This window comes from Telopea speciosissima, chromosome 11, assembly GCF_018873765.1.
Source record: "Telopea speciosissima isolate NSW1024214 ecotype Mountain lineage chromosome 11, Tspe_v1, whole genome shotgun sequence".
NCBI classification, from domain to species: Eukaryota; Viridiplantae; Streptophyta; class Magnoliopsida; order Proteales; family Proteaceae; genus Telopea; species Telopea speciosissima.
Genome location: NC_057926.1, coordinates 38,566,750 through 38,584,887, shown reverse-complemented (window position 1 = coordinate 38,584,887; position 18,138 = coordinate 38,566,750). Strand labels below are relative to the sequence as shown.

The following is an 18,138-nucleotide window of genomic DNA, read 5'->3' as shown; positions in this document are numbered from 1 at the left end:
GACCACCTGAAACAAGTTCTAAGAGTGCTCCGGCAAGAGAAACTGTTTATCAATTTAAAGAAATGCTCCTTCATGTTGCTCAAGGTTATTTTCCTTGGCTTTATAATCTCTTCAAAGGGTGTTGAAGCTGATCTGGAAAAGGTCCGAAGTATTATTGAATGGCCTATTCCGACGTTATTCACTGAAGCACGGAGTTTCCACGGTTTGGCATCCTTTTACAGGCGATTCATTTGCAATTTCAGTGCCATCATGGCACCCATAACTGAATGCACCAAGCAGAACAAAGGTCAGTTCGCATGGACAGCAGCAACTCACAAAGCCTTCCAGCTGATTAAGAAGAAGATGACTGAAGCTCCAGTACTACGCCAGCCCAACTTTGACCATATTTTCGAAGTTGCTACCGACGCTTCCCATGTTGGTTTAGGCGGAGTTCTTATACAGAATGGACATTCTATTGCATTCTACAGTGAGAAACTCAATGATGCCAAGACTCGGTACTCTACTTATGATATAGAGCTTTATGCTATTGTTCAGGTCTTGCGGCATTGGAGACACTACCTTATTGGCAAAGAATTCATCCTGTACGTTGATCATGAGGCACTCAAGCAACTCCACTCACAGAAGTTCAGCAGTACCAGACATGCTAAATGGGTTGCATATTTATTGGATTTCAACTTTGCCCTTAAATACAAGTCAGGAAAGGAAAATACAGTGGCTGATGCACTGCGTAGAAAAGTCCTGACCTTAAACACTTTTCAGCCCATGCACTTAGTATCGAGCAGATCAGAGAAGAGTATGCTAGTGACAAGGACTTTCAAGTCCTATATGCTGATTTGAAGCAGGGTAGACAACACCCTAAGTACTCATTACATGATGGTTATTTGTTCTTAGGAACCCGGCTGTGCATTCCCGATTCGTCCTTACGACACCATATTATCAGGGAGTTACATGGAGGAGGTTTAGGAGGACACTTGGGGAAGGATAAAATCATCTTGAAGGTGACTGATCGGTACTATTGGTCTCACTTGGCCAAGGATGTAGAGCATGTAATCAGGAGGTGTCGAGTTTGCCAGCTGATGCAGATCCAAGCACTAGGAAGACGAAGCCGAAGCCATGACTTGGCTGTTTTTTATTTTCGTTGGAGCCTTTATTTTCTATATTTAGTTTTTTCTTATGTTAGGGGTTAAACAGTCTTTTTATTTACTTAAGTGTTGCTTAGTTATTCCCTCCACGATTTTAGAGGGATAGGTTGTTTTATTTGTTTGTTAGAACTAGGGGTGTCAATAAAGCCCGGCTGGCCCAAACCCGCCCGAACCCCCCTGAGCTCGGCCCGGGCCCGACCCTGATTTTTCGACCCTGAGGGCGGGTTTGGGTTTAGTTATAGTCTGACCCTGGCAGGGTCGGGTCGGGTCAGGGTTTAGATCCTGGGCCTAGCCCGGCCCGGCCCGACCCGACCCTATATTAATTATAGGTATATAATATTACATATATATATATATATACTTAATATAAGTATTTTCTTAACAAAAAAAAAAACAGAAGAGAATTGTACAGAGAAAACTACTAGTTTTGTCATCATCATGAAGTGGGAACCCATAAAAAGAGTTGATCATCTACTATTTTGATCAGGACCATAAAAAGAGCCACTAACATGATTATTATCTAGTTGTAGCCCCTATAAGCTTCCAGGCCTATTGAGGGGACACCGTTACAATTGTAGAGAGAGAGAGTCTATACACACGCCATTTTTTTCAACATATTTATTAGCTGTCCCACAGGTTGAGATCCTATGTTACAAAAACATGGTCTAATGAGACATGTGGACGGTGCCATAAATCAGGACCAACCCGACCCTGGCAGGGTCGGGTCATGGTTGAGAGTTTCTTGACCCTGATAGGGTCGGGTCATGGTTGAGAGTTTCTTGACCCTGACAGGGTCGGTTCATGGTTGAGGGTCAGGGTTAAGGCCTCTAGGGTCAAGTCAGGGTTTAAGGCAGGCCCGGCCCAACCCGACCCATTGACACCCCTAGTTAGAACTTGTACTCCTAGTTAGAGTACAAGTGTGCTAATTGTAATTAGGAATCAGATTAGGCATCACTAGTCCTAATCTGATTAGGATTGAGTCTAGGATTTAGAACTAGGATTCCTAGTTCAAGTCTGAATAATTTGTAAGGCCTATGGCCCTCTCTTTTTTATTATAAATAGTAAGATCGTGGGCAGGCTCCCCCACTACTTTTCAGCATAAAAAAATTCCTGTTTTCAGAACTGAGATTGCTGCCATCGAGCTACTGCCTCTGCTCCTCTGCGAGCTTGCATAGTTGTGGACTCAAGATGGTGAAGGGTGGGTGATTCCTGTGACTCCTTGCACTGTGAAGGTCAGGAGGTTCTAGCTGCTGCCTCTAATTTTGCAAGTTAAGCCTGCAACATAGTAAGTTACATCTGTTCTGTTGAATTCCTTTTGTTAACCCTAATCTGAAGCCATTCTTCTATAAACCCTAGTTTTCCCTTAAACCCTAAGGAAGTGTTTGGTTCGGTTGTTTTGAAGAAGTAGATTTTGATTCTGGACCAAGTTCTCTAAAATCATGTTCTTGTGGATTCGTAATTTTGAAATTTAACTGTTTGGTTACCCTGATTCTGTAACATGATTCTTCATGAATAATTGTTTGGTTACCCTGATTCTGTGTCTTGATTTTTTCTGAAAGACTGTTTGGTTACCCTGAGTCTGTCAAGTGGATTCTTCTGAATCTATATGAATAACCGTTTGGTTACCCTGAGTCTGTGACTTGGATTTATCCTGAATCTATCTAAATAACTATTTGGTTACCCTGTGTCTTTTAGTTAGATTCATCCTAAATCTACCATGTGTATAGTTGATCATGTGAAAAGGATATTAGCCACATTATTAATTCTGAAGTAATAAAAAAAAAGAGACAAATCTCCATCTCCTAGTGGTGTCAGTTATTGATGGCCAGATGCAAAAATTCAACTATCTCTGTTGCTCACTTTCTAGCTAATAGAGCTTCAAAGTTAAAATATAAAAAAAAAATGATCCTATAAATCACTACAAACGCCCCAAATACCCTATTTAACTAATTGGTTTTAATGTCTTCGTCAGTAGCATTCACATGACAATTAAATTCAATTACATAATACAATCCATTGCATGAAATATCAGTAGCTACATTATCCATCTGGACAAAAGAAATATCAGTAGTTACACCTCTTGTACCATAAATTCTCCATTTTTTTGTTTTCCAAAACCAAAGCAACTTCGATTTTACCCAAAAATTAGAGAAAAAAAAAATAAAAAACCTTACAAATGTCAAAGATCCCATGGTCTACCTACCCTGAATTAGGGGTGTCAATGGGCAGGTTCGGTCAGGTTTCAGTTCGGGCTTTCGGTTTTGGTGTGACTTTTATAGAAATCGAAACCAAACCATTAAGAAATGTTCGGTTTCGGTGCGATTTTGGTTTCGTGTCGGTTTCGGTTTATGATAACGGGTTGATATCGGTTTGAATTCGGTTCGGTACCGGTTTTGTATAACTAGTAAGGTCCGGTTAGGGCTAGAGTAGTCAAGGCATTGGCTATTCTCTTTTCGCACTCTTTTTTTTAAAGCTTCTCAAATAACTTTTTGGTAAACTTGTCATTACCTAGGCTGCTAGGCATCATCTAGGGACGCCCGACTGAATATGCAACTGCCTTCACCTGGAAAGAAACCAATCCGTTCATCTTGTTAACCATTTTATTAAATTTGTTTTGAATCTGAATAAAATGGTGAACAGTGCAATATGGATTACCATATAATGCACTCAAATTTCTAGTATATATATATTTTTTTATGCAGCACTAGTTACACCTTTGTAATGTGCTCCACATGTCAAGGCATATTGGCATGCTTGGAGTCAATTCAAATTAAGATTGCTCTTTAACTACTTTGTGGATGTTCCTGGTTCAAATTTGTAAATAGTTTCCAATTATACTTCTTTATTTTCACTTCTGTCATTTATCTGAGGATCAAAGTAAAACAGGATCTTGGATCAAATCATGTTTGAATGATCAGGTTTGCGGGTGATGTGACAGAGCTTGGTATTATTCGAAAAGGGTCTTTTATGAAAGTTCAGACAGTCCTAATCCATGGGTGCATTTGGTATGCCATTAGCGGTTCGGTTTGGGTTCGGGCCTAACGGTTCGGGTCACCGGTGCATCGTCGGGCTAGCCTGAACCGAACTGAATCAGACTGCTCCCTGAATCCACAAACCGAACCCGAACCATTAAGAGATCGGTCCGGTGTGGTCCGGGTTCATTCGGGCCGGTTTTATCGGTTCGGGTTGGGTATTGACACCCCTACCCTAAATGCACTGGTGCGTTGAATGCTTTACAAATTATTTTGATCCCATGCTCTGAATTAATCATTTTGATCTTAATAAGTTTGAAGAAGAATGTTTGTCTCATGTATATTGCTATCTCAATAATCGATTACATGAGTATTTAAATACAAAGGTTGAGATTCTTCGATTGAATTCACAACACCTATCCATCTTATTTTTTTAGTTTTATTTCTATAATTAACTGATTGAGAGAGGTCTTTGCAGCAGCAGCAGAAGCAGCAGCAGCAGGTGTTGATTAAAGAAAGAAATATGGATAAGGAGACACAAGAACTTAAGAGTTGGAGCGGAGGTTGAGATTTATAGATTTGAGACTCGTGGGTGGCATACAGCAACCATCTCCAAGAAGTTGTGCCAAAACCATATTGAGGTTCTGACTAATAAAATAGAAACTTTAGAGGTAAAGAAGAAAGAGGGACAAGAAGTGGGATATGAAGAAGGCTTCTCAAGTCTCAACCTAAGTTTCTCACTAACCCTAAGCTTCTCACCACTATCAATTGTATCTCACAGCACAATGGCATAAAACCAGTTCTCCATTAATCATAAAATTGTGGGTTGAGCTCCAGAGTGCTGTTAGCAATAAATAAAAAATAAGGAAACAAACTAAAAAGAGTCCCATACATAGTGTAGGGGATGTGTGAAGCAAGAAATATAAATAAGAGGAAAGATGTCCTAATATCTAATTAGTATCTCTTTAAAACAGAAATTAGAAACTACAAAGTATGCCCCATGATTTTTGGTTTTGGGTGAACCAGCTAACACCCAGCTCACTCGGCTACCCTGATCCAAAAGCCTGTTGAAGAACCGCTATTTTGTATTTATAGAAATGCACAGAAAAAAGAATTTACAAACAATCAGAACACTAAGACATCTAATGCAGATTTGGGCAAAGATGAAAAGAATCAAAGCCAACTAAAAGGCCACTAGAGAACATCATAAAACATATAAGAAAGATCAAACACTTGTTTTTGCAGAATTCATCTTTAAACAAAAAACAGAATTAAGGGAGCTACAGAAAAATTCTGCTATTAAACCAAGGAAACAAAACCAAAAACTGACAACCCAGTTCAAGAAAAACTGAAATAAGTAAAAAAAAAAAGAGAGAAAATGACAGAACTAGAGAATTTAGTTATAATTCGGTATAAAATGAAGAAAATAAAAAACCCCAGCCGCAGGTACTGATTTGAATTGCAGATCAGCAATAAATTGCCAGCATGAGAGTGGGGCTTATTTGAACTTCAAGGAATGTTCAGCAGCTCCAAAACTTGGTCTCAGCAGGCCCTAGTATAATTGCTTTCCTGCGCTTCGCATAACCCTCATCGTGTTCATCATCGAAATCCATTTATACGTTGATCTACAATTCAAAACACAACACTTTTAGATCGAGATATAACCTAAATTCCTCAAATGAAAACCTCATCTAATAACTCTCCTCGTATCCTTACTTTATAACTTAAGCTCCATTAATATGTGTCTAGCGCTATATAATTCAAGGGAAAAAGTTCTGTGTCCGGGAGTGTGGCCTACGCCAACACTCCCATGAGTCTATCTCTCTCCTCCTCATGTGAAAAGACACCTCTGCCCTCTTGTTTTGAGGAGGAGAGAGATAGACACAAGGGAGTACTGGTGTAGGCCACACTCCCGTACAGAAAACTGCTTCCCATAATTCAACATATAAAAGTCAGGATGCCCCTACACACACTCACACTCACCCACCCCTTGCTGCCCCTATACACACTCACACACTCACACTCTCACACTCACCCACCCCTTGCTGCCCCTACACACACTCACGCTCACCCCCACCCCATGCTGCCCCTATACACACTCACACTCACCCACCCCTTGCTTCCCCCACACACACTGACACACTCACACTCACCCACCCCTTGCTGCCCCTACGTCATTATTGTTTGAAATCCACCCGAAGCTTGAAATTAACATGTAGTGATTTGAGTAGCATTTTTAACTTTACTTGCAATTCCTCTACTATCAATAAGCCAAGCCTTGCACAAATTATGTCTTACAAAGGTAAACTAAACTTCCAACCATATAATATGTCAAATCATAAAAGGGCAAAACTTAATGTATGATAAATGTTTAGCAGCATCAGTGACACATAAGGAGCATCCAAGTTGATCCATCAATATAAGACTCAAATCAATAAACTTCAGAAACTATGAATGACAATACTAGTGCATTCCAGTGCGCTACAAGAGATAGGATGAAGAAAAATCAGATTAACAATAAACTAGAATATGAAATTCATTGTGGTATATATTGACACCATATAGAATGCTTGTCCCAAGAACCCTAAAAAATATAAATGAAGTGCCCCTAATGAAAACTACAGAATTGCTTTAATCAAGCATCAGAATCTCACTCTGTATCCTGCAACAGAAAAATTTGAGCTTGCATACAATGTTTTCCATATGAGGGAAAGATGTCAAAGCATGACTTGGGCTGTTTAGTACTTCTAATTCACTCAATATTATGTGCAACAATGTTTTCTCACTGGAGATATCAAGCCCAATGAGAATAACTATTAATAACTATCACCTTCTACATTCTTAGAAAATCCTTACAGAATTACAGAATAAGCACAAGTTCCAGAAAGACAAGCCTATCATTATAGAACCCAGAAAATGAGTCAAACACTGCAGCCTTCAAATACTACGTTAGCTTTAGATGAGTTCAGGAGCACTAACATCTTTCTGCGCAATACCGATGTATTCTCTCAAACACAGAGAAATCAATATGAGTATCTCAAGCAAACACAAAGGTGAGACCCAAAAAATATATATATCCAAGAACTCCTCGACGTTTACTACAACGCGGAATATCCACTCTAGAAGATTTCAGATTAGTAAATCCAACACATTTGAACACAACGAATTAGAAATTCTTGCCATTAAATCTTCAGAAACTAAGAGAAAGAGAAGAGCGAGGGAACCCCTGGCTTATTTATCAATGGATCCAGCTAACTCTTTAACACATCAAACTAAAACTAATGCCAACCACAAACCCAAAGCAAGAGCAAAAGAGGGAGAGAGAGAGAGAGAGCAGATAGCAGAGAGAACCATACCTCAGCCACTCGGGAGACTTGGATCGAGCTTCTCATGCTTCAATCGGTGAATGGAAAACTGAAGATTAGGGCTTCTCGGGAGACTTTGTCTCTATCTCTGCAAATGCAAACAATAATAATAGTAAGAACAACTCACAACAGCAACAAAAACGTTAGGGCAATGCAACCCCTTCTCTTCCCTCCGTATCTCCCTCAAACTGAAGATTAGGGCTGGACTCCTGGACCCACTGCTTCCACCACAGAGGGACAGAGTGAGAGAAGAGAGAGAGCGATGAAGAGTCAGAGAGAGAAAAGAGGGACAGAGCGAAAAAGAGAGAAAAAGCAGAGAGCAGAGAGAACGAGAGAGAGAGCAGAGAGCAGAGAGCAGTGAGAAGTACCTTCCTCCTTCAGCCGTAGGGTTCCTCTTCGTTCAACTTGCGTGCTGGAGGTTGAACGCGATGGGGTGCTGGACATAGAAAACGATAGGGTTCCTCTTCGTTGGAATATCACGATTTTGGAATTAGAGTAGATTTTAGGGTGAGAATCACCCAAATTTCTAATTTATATACTAGGTACCTCAACAGTATATTTCTCTTTGGAATTCACCTAATGAGGTGAATTCTTGTCTGAGTCAATTTTACGTTGAAATGAAGAATCACTGATTTTCGTAGAATCCAGTTCACATTCAACCAAACGCTATTTTTTAGTAAGAATCATGAGTCCGTAGACTCAAATTCTTAAGACTTAGCGAACCAAACACTTCCTAAAGCTCCTAAAGTCTGTCTAGCCCTAACCAGCCAGCCAAACCTCACCAAACTTCAACCGAATCACCTCCCCTACCTCTGTGACACTCGGCCAGAAGCCCTTGAGCTGATTCCCCCTAGAAACCCTAAATCCATTCATTCCCAAAACCCAAAACCCTAACCCTAGTATTTCTGAATTTTTATTTCTTGTTCAAACCTAATTAAAACCTATACCAATAGACTCCTAAAAACCTGCACACCATTACTAAATAAAACCCTAGCTCAAACCCTAATTCCTAACCCTAGTTTTTGCCCTAATTACATAAACCTGTCCCTTTCGGCCACCATATCACATAACCTGGTTCCTAGTGGGACTTATTCCACCTAGGCTACATCACAGAAATAAAAAATAGAGCTGTAGTTCAATGTTTTATCAGCATTGGAAAAACAATATTTTTGTGTTTGTAGGAATCAAGCATGACTTTAAAGAACACAACATGTAAAAAGGATTGGGATCATGGAAAAGCACAAAGTAAGAGCTTCTGCTTTATCGGAATCTTGTCCAACAACTAAAAAAATAGGACCTGCATTGGCCCAGAGAAGAAAAAGGGAAATGCCAAAATGTAAAGGCACAAACATGGCCCTCTGCTTATGTATCTGAAGCAAATGATATAGACTTGGTAGTTTTGCTCCATGGGATTGACCACACAAGATATCAAATGCACTTCCCATCCTCAGGTGAGAAGACTGATAATCTTCTAGGCAGTTACAGCTTAATACGAAGCTGGAATTGACTAAGACATATTTCTTCAGTCAAATGTGTATATACTAGTTGACTCAAATGTCCATCACACTAACTTAAAAATTGGAACTTACCAGATATTTCACTGATACGTGATGCTCCCTTTGTTGTTTCTGGACTGTTCACAAATTCACTATGTTGAGTTATTTTATTTCTTAACTTTGTTTTTACCAGTTCATATGAAGTATCTGACTCCAACTTCAAGGAGTTCTCTACTTGGAAATTTTACCTAGCCTATGGAACACAGTCACCACCACAACTTTAGAATCTATAGAATCCAAACAACTTCAAAGTTTCAAAAGAAAATTGTCAGGATCTTCAATGCTGAGAGCTCATGAAAACAACAATTCAGTAATATCCATTAAAACCCATTTCAGTTCAGAACTGAGCACCAAGGCAAAAAGGAGAACTGAGGTTGATAAACTCATCCACTAGGAAAAGAACACCATAATGCTTTATCCAAAGGATGAAAAAGAGCAAAGAACCACACACAAGTCGGATAATTTGATAAATGGGAATTAACAGGATCATCACAACCACAAACCCTGCATAAAAATTTGTTTGTGAGACAAGTAAAACGAAGGCAAAAACAAATAAGCCAAACCCAGTCACAGTTAAGAAGCGCTTATGAAAGCACCACATAGAGCTAACTCTCCAAAAAATGCCACTTGAGGCTATCAAAAGTGTTGAATGACCTGAAAATCCCACCCCAGATGCCAGTAACGAAGCCGGAGTTCAGCTATTTGGTATTTGGAACTGCCCTTGTCCCTCACAGATTTTCTTAAGTAATAGTAAACCATGCAATTTTTGGAACATCAAGGAGAGACATGACTCATTACTATTGTGACAATATCAAACCTAACAAACCAGAAGAATCACAAAGCAAGAAGAAGAAGAACTCTGCTATTAGGAAAGAGGAGAAACAGGATCTCACCTCTTGCCAATATAAAATAGAAGGTTAGAAACCAAAGGCAAGCTAGAAGCTTCCTATCCTAGATACAATAGGAAACTAACTTGGACATGAAAAGGAAACACAATCTAACTATGAGACAATTAAACTAACTAGAAGACATCCACACGCACAAGCTACCACGCATATGTGTGTACATGACCCATATATACCGTGGAGGTACATATGAGTCATGTACCCCTTACAAACATAAATTGGTAGTAGCTTTGACACCCACCTCAAGCTGGAACACCCGTGCTTGATTGGATGTAAAAGGGAAAAAAGAAATGTAAAAAAATAGCATCACAGGATTGGGTGTAAAATGATAAAAAGAAATGTAAAAAAATCTAATGAGAAAAGACCAATAGCATGACAGGAAATAGCTACATTTTATTTAGAGAACAGTTGAAAAGTGAAGTAAAATTTCTCCTTCGTGATATTTTTTAATAAAATTATAGTTATTTGGTTAAAAACTGAGATAGCAAATTTTTTGCATTAGTTACAAAAATATTGTTTGTAATGATTAAAAAAGTTTCTATATTTTTTAATTTTTTTGTTGTCTTTTGTGTGCATGTGCGACAACCGTTTGAATTTTTAAACTAAACTCAACAATCTGCATCAAACAATAAATGAAATAGCAAGAGTGCAAAATATAGAAATTTTTTTCCCTATAAAAAATGCAAAACTCTAAGAATAGAACAAAATTTCAAATTATGCATTCAGTTCATACTCTGACACCTAACTTTCATGGCTCTCAGATTCCACCTTCTGTTTTTATGTTGCACTTAAATAGCATAATACTTGACATAGAGTACACAACCAAGCTTCAGTCTGCACAAACAGAAAAACAGAACAGATCCTCTAGACTTTTCAGATTATTCTAACCATCTTATTCACTTTATTTTGCAATCATAGACAGGGACCAACCACATAAATTGCGATGTGGAATCCACTATAGATTACCAAATTGAAACAAAAATTTGCAATGTAATCTTATGGTATAACATAAAAGTCATCTGTGAATAGATGTTACAATAAGGCTCTACCTGATTGGATCTGTCCACAGTTAGAACTCCAAATCTTCTAAAGAGAAAATAAATACGATCCATTCAGACCTTTGAAATACCTGTACTCACTTACTAGCCAAATAAACACAATTTGGGTTCCCATCCAAGGCAAAAGCATACTAAAATTACATTAGAGGTCTGCAAGCAAAATCTTCGTCCAACGACCACTACTTGGTCAATTAAGCTGCCCATTTTTAGTTCCTTTAATCCAACCTCCATCTATCAATTCTAAACTGCCATTCAAACCATCATCCACAAAGTCACCCAACCTTTTCACCTTGACTTCATTAGGAGGAACAGGGTACTCCCCAGAGAAGCAAGCATAACAAAAGTTTGGAGAATCACGGCCAAGCAACTTTTTCAAGCTGTTGAGAGGCAAGAACGCCAGTGAGTCAGACCCAATGAACTCCCTAATCCCCTCTACAGTCATCCTATTAGAAATCAACTCCTCTGAGCTGGGTGTGTCAACACCATAATAGCAAGACCCAATAATTGGTGGGCTTGCAATTCTCATGTGAACTTCCTTGGCCCCTGCTTCTTTGAGCAACCTAACTATCTTGGAAGAAGTAGTCCCCCTCACAATTGAATCATCCACAACCACAACCCTCTTCCCTTCTAATACTGCACGAACTGGTGCAAGCTTGAGTTTTACTCCAAAATCTCTAATCTTCTGAGAGGGCTCAATGAACGTTCTACCCACATAGTGTGACCTTATCAGTCCTTGCTGGAAGGGAACCCCTGCCTTCTCTGCATACCCAAGAGCCGCAACCACGCCGGAGTCCGGCACAGCTATCACAACATCACAGTCCACAGGAGCTTCGGTGGCTAGTATCTGCCCAAAAGCATGACGAGATTCATAGACTGATCGACCAAATACCACAGAATTGGGTAAAGAGAAGTAGATATGCTCGAAGATACAAGCCTTCCGCTCCTTATGAGGCATCAAGCAGAGCGATTTAACCCCATTTTTGTCAACCACCAACACCTCTCCAGGATTAACCTCACGCTCATAGGTTGCTTCTATGAGGTCAAGCGCACAGGTCTCAGAAGCAAACACAATAGAACCATTGCTTCTCCTTCCCATCACCAGAGGGCGAAACCCATATGGGTCACGCACTGCAACCAGCTTGTCTTCTGTGAGGAAGACCATCGAATACGCTCCTTTGAGCACCTCGCAGGCCTCGACGATTCGAAGAAAGAAAGGACGAGTTTTTGATGTTGCAATCAAGTGGAGAACAACCTCTGTATCGGAGGTAGTATTGAAGATGGAGCCATTCTCTTCAAGGCCCGCTCTGAGAGAGCGATAATTCACCAAATTTCCATTATGAGCAACTCCAACAGAGCCGAAACGGTAACCAGCAACGAAGGGTTGAACGTTCTTGAGCATGGAAGAGCCTGCGGTGGAGTACCGAACATGCCCAATTGCGGATTCGCCCGGAAGCTGATCCAGCTTAGACTCGTTAAAAACATCGGATACAAGGCCTACGCCGGTGATGGATTGGAGCACACCATTGTTGACACAGACGATCCCAGCGCCCTCTTGGCCACGATGTTGAAGGGCGTGGAGGGCTAAATAGCAGAGCCTGGAGGCTTCAGGATCACCGTAGATACCCACAACGCCGCATTCTTCTCGGGGCTTATCATCATCATCATCATCAGAACCAATGAAAGGCCCATCTGGGTTTTGTTCAGAAGAGATTAAATCTGAGATAGGATTCTTGGAAGAGAGCTTAAAAGGAGGTTTCTGGGTATGCGAAATGTATTGAGAACATGACGTTTTGGGAGAAAAGAAGGGGTTTTGGAAGGTGTTTGGAGAGAAAGAACGGTGCTTTTGAGACGGTAATGGAGAGACAAGATGGGTGTTCTCTACAGAAGACGAGAACGAAGAAAGATGGATTGAGGCCATGGAACTTTAACGAACAGATAACAGACAAAAAGAAGAAGAGGAACAGAGGCCCTCCTTGGGCTTTCGATGGTGAGGGAAAGAGGGATTTTGGGGGGTTTTGTAGGCGAAAACGTTTAAACATGAAAGGCAGTTAGGTTAAAAGGAAATCCCAAAAACAAACTTAGGGATAGTGAGAGGAAATAGTATTTTGATTGTTCCTAGGTCTCTACCCTCATTGGAGAATGGAGAGTGATATTAGGGTCATGTGGAAGAAGGGTTTGATGATTCACAGGTCGTTTAGTTATGATCGGGAAGGTGATAGAAATATAACACATTAGAATTTCTAAAATTTATCTAAAAAAAGGCATATGTAATTGTATATATATATATATATATATTTTTTTTTTGGATAGAAATTATATATATTTCTTAAGAACACATAAATAGATAAATAGACAAGGTCTAGATTCATGGTCAGCTTTATAGTGGCAAATCGGAATTTGGAGACCATAATATTTAGTGATAAGCCACACTTTTTCTTCCCATTCCACGTCTCTCTCTTAAAGTTTTCTCTTCTTTCCATTTATCTATCTCGTTCCTCTCTTCTCAACCTTAATTAGTTAGAAATCTGCCAATTTACTATAAAAAGAAAAAGAAATCCCCTCTGATAGGAGAGTATTTTTTTCTAATTTTATCAACCCTCTACATTGACAAAGATTAATACACTTCTTGACCAAGAAACACGAGTTGCGGTAGATGTACCTGATGAATTCCGAAGAATTGTTGACTCACTCCTTTGCTCTGAATCTTTGATCAATGCGAAACGGCTTGATGCTCCTGGTAGTATGGCAGTAAGCTATATAGAACAAATCTCAAAAACCAGTGATCTGCTATTGAAGCATGTTAAGCATGCTGTGGTGGATCTTATACTAAAACAGCATGTTCAGGTTCCTAACTATTATTTCATTATACTGAGCTGAGCTTTGCCTTTTGGGCTTGAAATTGATGTTTATTTTGTAAATGTGATACTGGATGATAGGGGCGACGTGGTTGAGATTGAGACATGGTTAGAATTGGGAAGAGTTGGGGGGGCAAACGTGATTGGATTATCAGAGATGCCACTGGTACATTTATTGGGAGAGCCACCAGGTATTTGCTTTAATGCTTATTGCTTTCTTCCTTCACAGTGCATTATGAAATATAATTTAAAGGTAGAAAACATTCGCAAACAAACTGAAGTGTTAATAACATGTATTACGAATGCGTCTTTCTTGCTATCTTTCTCACTATCTTTCTCACTGATCTATTAATAGTAAAGCAGATAAGGCATATTAACTGTTAATATTAGTCCAAAACCATTCTGGTTCTTACCCATTAGACAGGGGAGGTCATTATGGAGATGACAAGCCACAGTTGCATTAGGCACTTTTGAAGCTTGTCCACCCATCAGAGAATCAAATCTAGAAGAATTGATTGACATTTCCTTTCTGGTGTACTCTGCCTCCTTTCACAGTAAGAAATTAATGTGGGGTTCTGTATAGATTAGTGTTGAAAGGAGGTCCGACAATAAATAGTGTTAGTTTGACCTCCAAACCTGTGACTCTCCGATCTTGTTTTATGCGTATTAGTATGGAACTTATCATGTGTAAAAATTTTTGTTTTCTTTGCAAATCAAAGTTTGGTAAAATGATCTAAATCATATGATGAAAGCCTGAATGGAAAAAAGAAAATTTTAAGTCATATGATGGACGGTTGCAGTCATGCTACGCTGATTGTGTACATTCAACTCAAGAACTAATCATTTGTTGGTTCTTATGTCAGAAACCAGTTAAGGACAAATTTCATCCAGATTGAACAAGTTTAATCTGCCAATTTGGGGATAGTTTTCATTTCTGACTGCTTAATAGGAATGCAATAGATATGGGAATGGTCCAATCTGAGTTTTTATTTGTCCTTGAAGACCTTGTAACTGGAAGATATACATCAAATCCAATACCATTCCTCTACATGTCTGTCCTATTTACTGCACACAAATTTTTTTTTATAATATAAATATCACAAAGATGTTAGTATTCTGGTTATTAGATTTTCATTTTCTAGACTAAACACCTTCGTCTGTCAACTTGTGTGTCCCATGACATGGATATATTATGTAATGCAAAGAAATTATTACTGTTATGATATCCAGCTCAAATTTGATTAGATACATAATTTTGCTCCAGCAAATGGGCCACGATGAACCAAGACACAAGACGACTCCAAAAAGTCAGCGAAGATATGCTTGATGATCTTCCAAATTACTGTCCACAAACACCACGGTAGGTGTATTTGGTTTTCTAATCTCAAATTGTTGTTATTTTCATGAGGGGGCGCATCTAACCGAAGTTTTATAATTTTACTACTTAAACCTTATGATGAAATTCCTCTTTTTCTTGTATGGATATATGTAATTACTTGATGAGTTGACACATCTGGCAAATGGCTGATTGATTCATTTTACAATTTACACTTGATGAGATGAATACATTGCCCCTCACACTTTTGAGAGTGAATCTGTCTGAATAAACAAAAGGTCTATATATGTGCTCAAATGCAAGCTTCAACCAATATCAGATACTAATGATTTGGTGTCATGAAATTGATCAACCGAGTCATACAGGTTTGTCTTTGCTCCAACTTTTGGGCTGACCATGATATTGTCATTGCCAATCTGACAGTACTTAACTGCCTCGTTACTCGAAATGGACCTCTGATTTATAACATGATGTGTGCATTTCTGTGTCTGCATTTTATGTGCTATATATATATATATATATATAGGACCCTTGAAAATTCTGAAAACCAATATCTCTGAGATTCATGAAGGTCCAAATTAATAGTGGATGATCATAGATGAAAATTATTGGATATGATTGATCCTATTGTCCCAGTTAAAATTAAGTTTGAAATGAAAAAAACAAAGTGTACTTTGATCTAAATGTTATGCTTGTGGCATTCAGGTTAGCTTTTCCAGAGGATAACAGTAGCATGAAGAAAATTCCCAAGCTTGAAGAGCCTGCACAGTATTCTAGACTAGGGCTTAAGGTAAAAGTCTTGTGACTATTCTAAACATTGAACTTAATTTAAAGTTTGAACTGCTTACTAGGCACACATGCTTCTCTTATGAAACCTATTTCTTCAAGTTCTCAGTTTGCCTTGTAAATCTGCAGCCTAGAAGAGCTGATCTAGACATGAATCAGCATGTGAACAATGTCACTTACATAGGATGGGTTCTTGAGGTCAGTACTCTGTAGAGATGATGTTAGTAGTCACTTAGTTGTATTCTTTTATGCTTAAATAACACCAACTTCTATATGACAGAGCATGCCTAAAGACATTATTGACACTCATGAACTTCAAAAGGTAACACTAGATTACAAACGAGAATGCCAACATGATGACATGGTTGATGAATCTTCAGTCTCTCTTTTCCATCCCCCTTTATTCTGTTTTAAGCGTTTTGTTTATGAATCTTCAGTCTCTCTTCTGATTCCATAAGCTGTGTCTTCTTTCACTTGAATGAATTGTGTGATACTGATTCATCAACTGCTTGCTCATTGTTTCACTTATATGTGTTTCTTCTACATACTGATTTAGTGTATTTGGCAAACATGATTTGGTCTATGTGATGGAGGACCTGATGTATATTGCCCAACTGGCCAGAAAAAGAAGAAAACCTAAGGATAATCAACCGAGCCTCAAAAGTGGATCAAAACTGGTCTTGCTTGAGCCAGCCAAGAAGACCAGTTCTAGCCAGCCAGCTGGCCTTCTAGATGGAGGAAGCATTTTTCCATAATAATAAATGTTCAGTATATATTTCAAAGTTTTTTGATGTTCTTATTATGAATTAATTGGGATTTGTATCCTATTTGAGAAATGCCTGTGTCAATAATGTAGATCTGAATATGTAGAAAGTCAACAATTGCTGCATATATTGCACATTATCCACCTAAGAAATAACAAAACTGAGCATACTGACCGTTCTAATTTGCAGAATAACAATGGAAGGAAGTGGCTCAACAAGATTCAGCAAGACTAAGTTGCTCTTCAGAAGAACCTTCCAGGTATGTCTAATGTACCAGTTCTTAAGGAACCCTAATATGTAGCAGGGAGTCAAAGTTCTTTTTTGAGCCTAATTAGCAAAAGAACTTTAGTAGAATTGGATATGAACATGAGAAAGCTGAAAATTAAGGGGTTGGTCTCCAAAAAAGGAAAGAGGAGAAACGAGTAAGAAAGGAAAAAAATAAAAAAAAAAAGAAAAACATCAACTAAGAGAAACTGAGGCGTGGGACGGAAGTAGTTATTATGGTACTTCTTGTTCTTAAACTTCATCATGCTTGATATAAGTCTGCATGTATTTACATTTATTATACTACTTTCATATCCTCCCCCCCCCAAACTAAGAAAAAAAAGAAAAAACCTCCTTAATATATGGTTTTTTTTGGTCTTCTTTCAAACAAGAAAGTCTTTTTGGGATGTAGGGAGCATTTTGATTAACTTCTTATGATTTGTTCTCCCTTCTCTCATACTTTCTTTTCCTACCACTGTTATCCATTTAAATATCAATTTTTTTTTTCCAACAATGGATATATGGTTCACTGTATTCTTTTGCAATTTGAGTTATTTTTGTTTCTTTACTAAACCTGTTATTTCTGCTATCTGAACATTGTCCAGAGCAACAATTTGGTCCAATTAGACTTGATATGAAAGCGAAGAAAATGGGCCTAACTCAACTTCAAGGTTCAGCCCACCTATTAGTCAAGTCAATTCAAGTTTGACATTAATCTAAATTCGTGTTTGAGAGTTAATTTTTCTTGTAACCTCAAATTGTCTTCTTATTTGCTCCGAATTTCTCTGCTACTGTTTTGTTCGTGTCTCTTCTGATCCTTGGAAGCCCTTATTAGGTTCTTCTTATTGTAATTTTGTGCAAGGGCCAAGTAAGCTTAGTTTGGGTATTGAATTTAATCCCTGCATACATAAGAATGTGGCAATTCAAACTGTTAGTAGAAGCAATCCATACACTCCCCTCCATTAAAACAACTCTGTTACTGCTACCTACCAACTAATAGTTCAAAGGTAGGAGTCCAGTAACAACGCTTTAAATTTTGGTAGGAGTCGAACGGCTGATTAGGAGTTATAGCAATGTCCTACTTGAGATGGATACCCAAAACCCTGAGGTCCATAAGAGTTAAGAACAATTATTC

The 18,138-nt window shown here is 38.6% G+C and overlaps 1 protein-coding gene and 1 pseudogene across 2 annotated transcripts in view; one reads left to right on the top strand and one right to left on the bottom strand.

The window, feature by feature from the left end:
• The window catches only part of LOC122645905 (amidophosphoribosyltransferase, chloroplastic-like), a 28,086-nt gene that overhangs the window by 9,592 nt on the left and 356 nt on the right, over positions 1–18,138 (bottom strand). Inside the window, exons 1-2 of one of the 2 annotated variants that reach the window (XR_006330536.1) lie at positions 11,099–13,001; positions 1,316–1,319 (exon numbers count right to left, since the gene is read on the bottom strand). Coding sequence is in view for 1 of the 2 variants with exons in the window: in XM_043839312.1 (XP_043695247.1) it covers positions 11,186–12,916 (1,731 nt within the window). In the remaining variant the exon portion in view is untranslated. Of the gene's footprint in view, positions 1–1,315; positions 1,320–10,910; positions 13,002–18,138 lie in introns of those variants that run through there. The other variant, XM_043839312.1, reaches the window with a different exon arrangement.
• Positions 13,199–16,432, top strand: LOC122645070 (annotated as a pseudogene).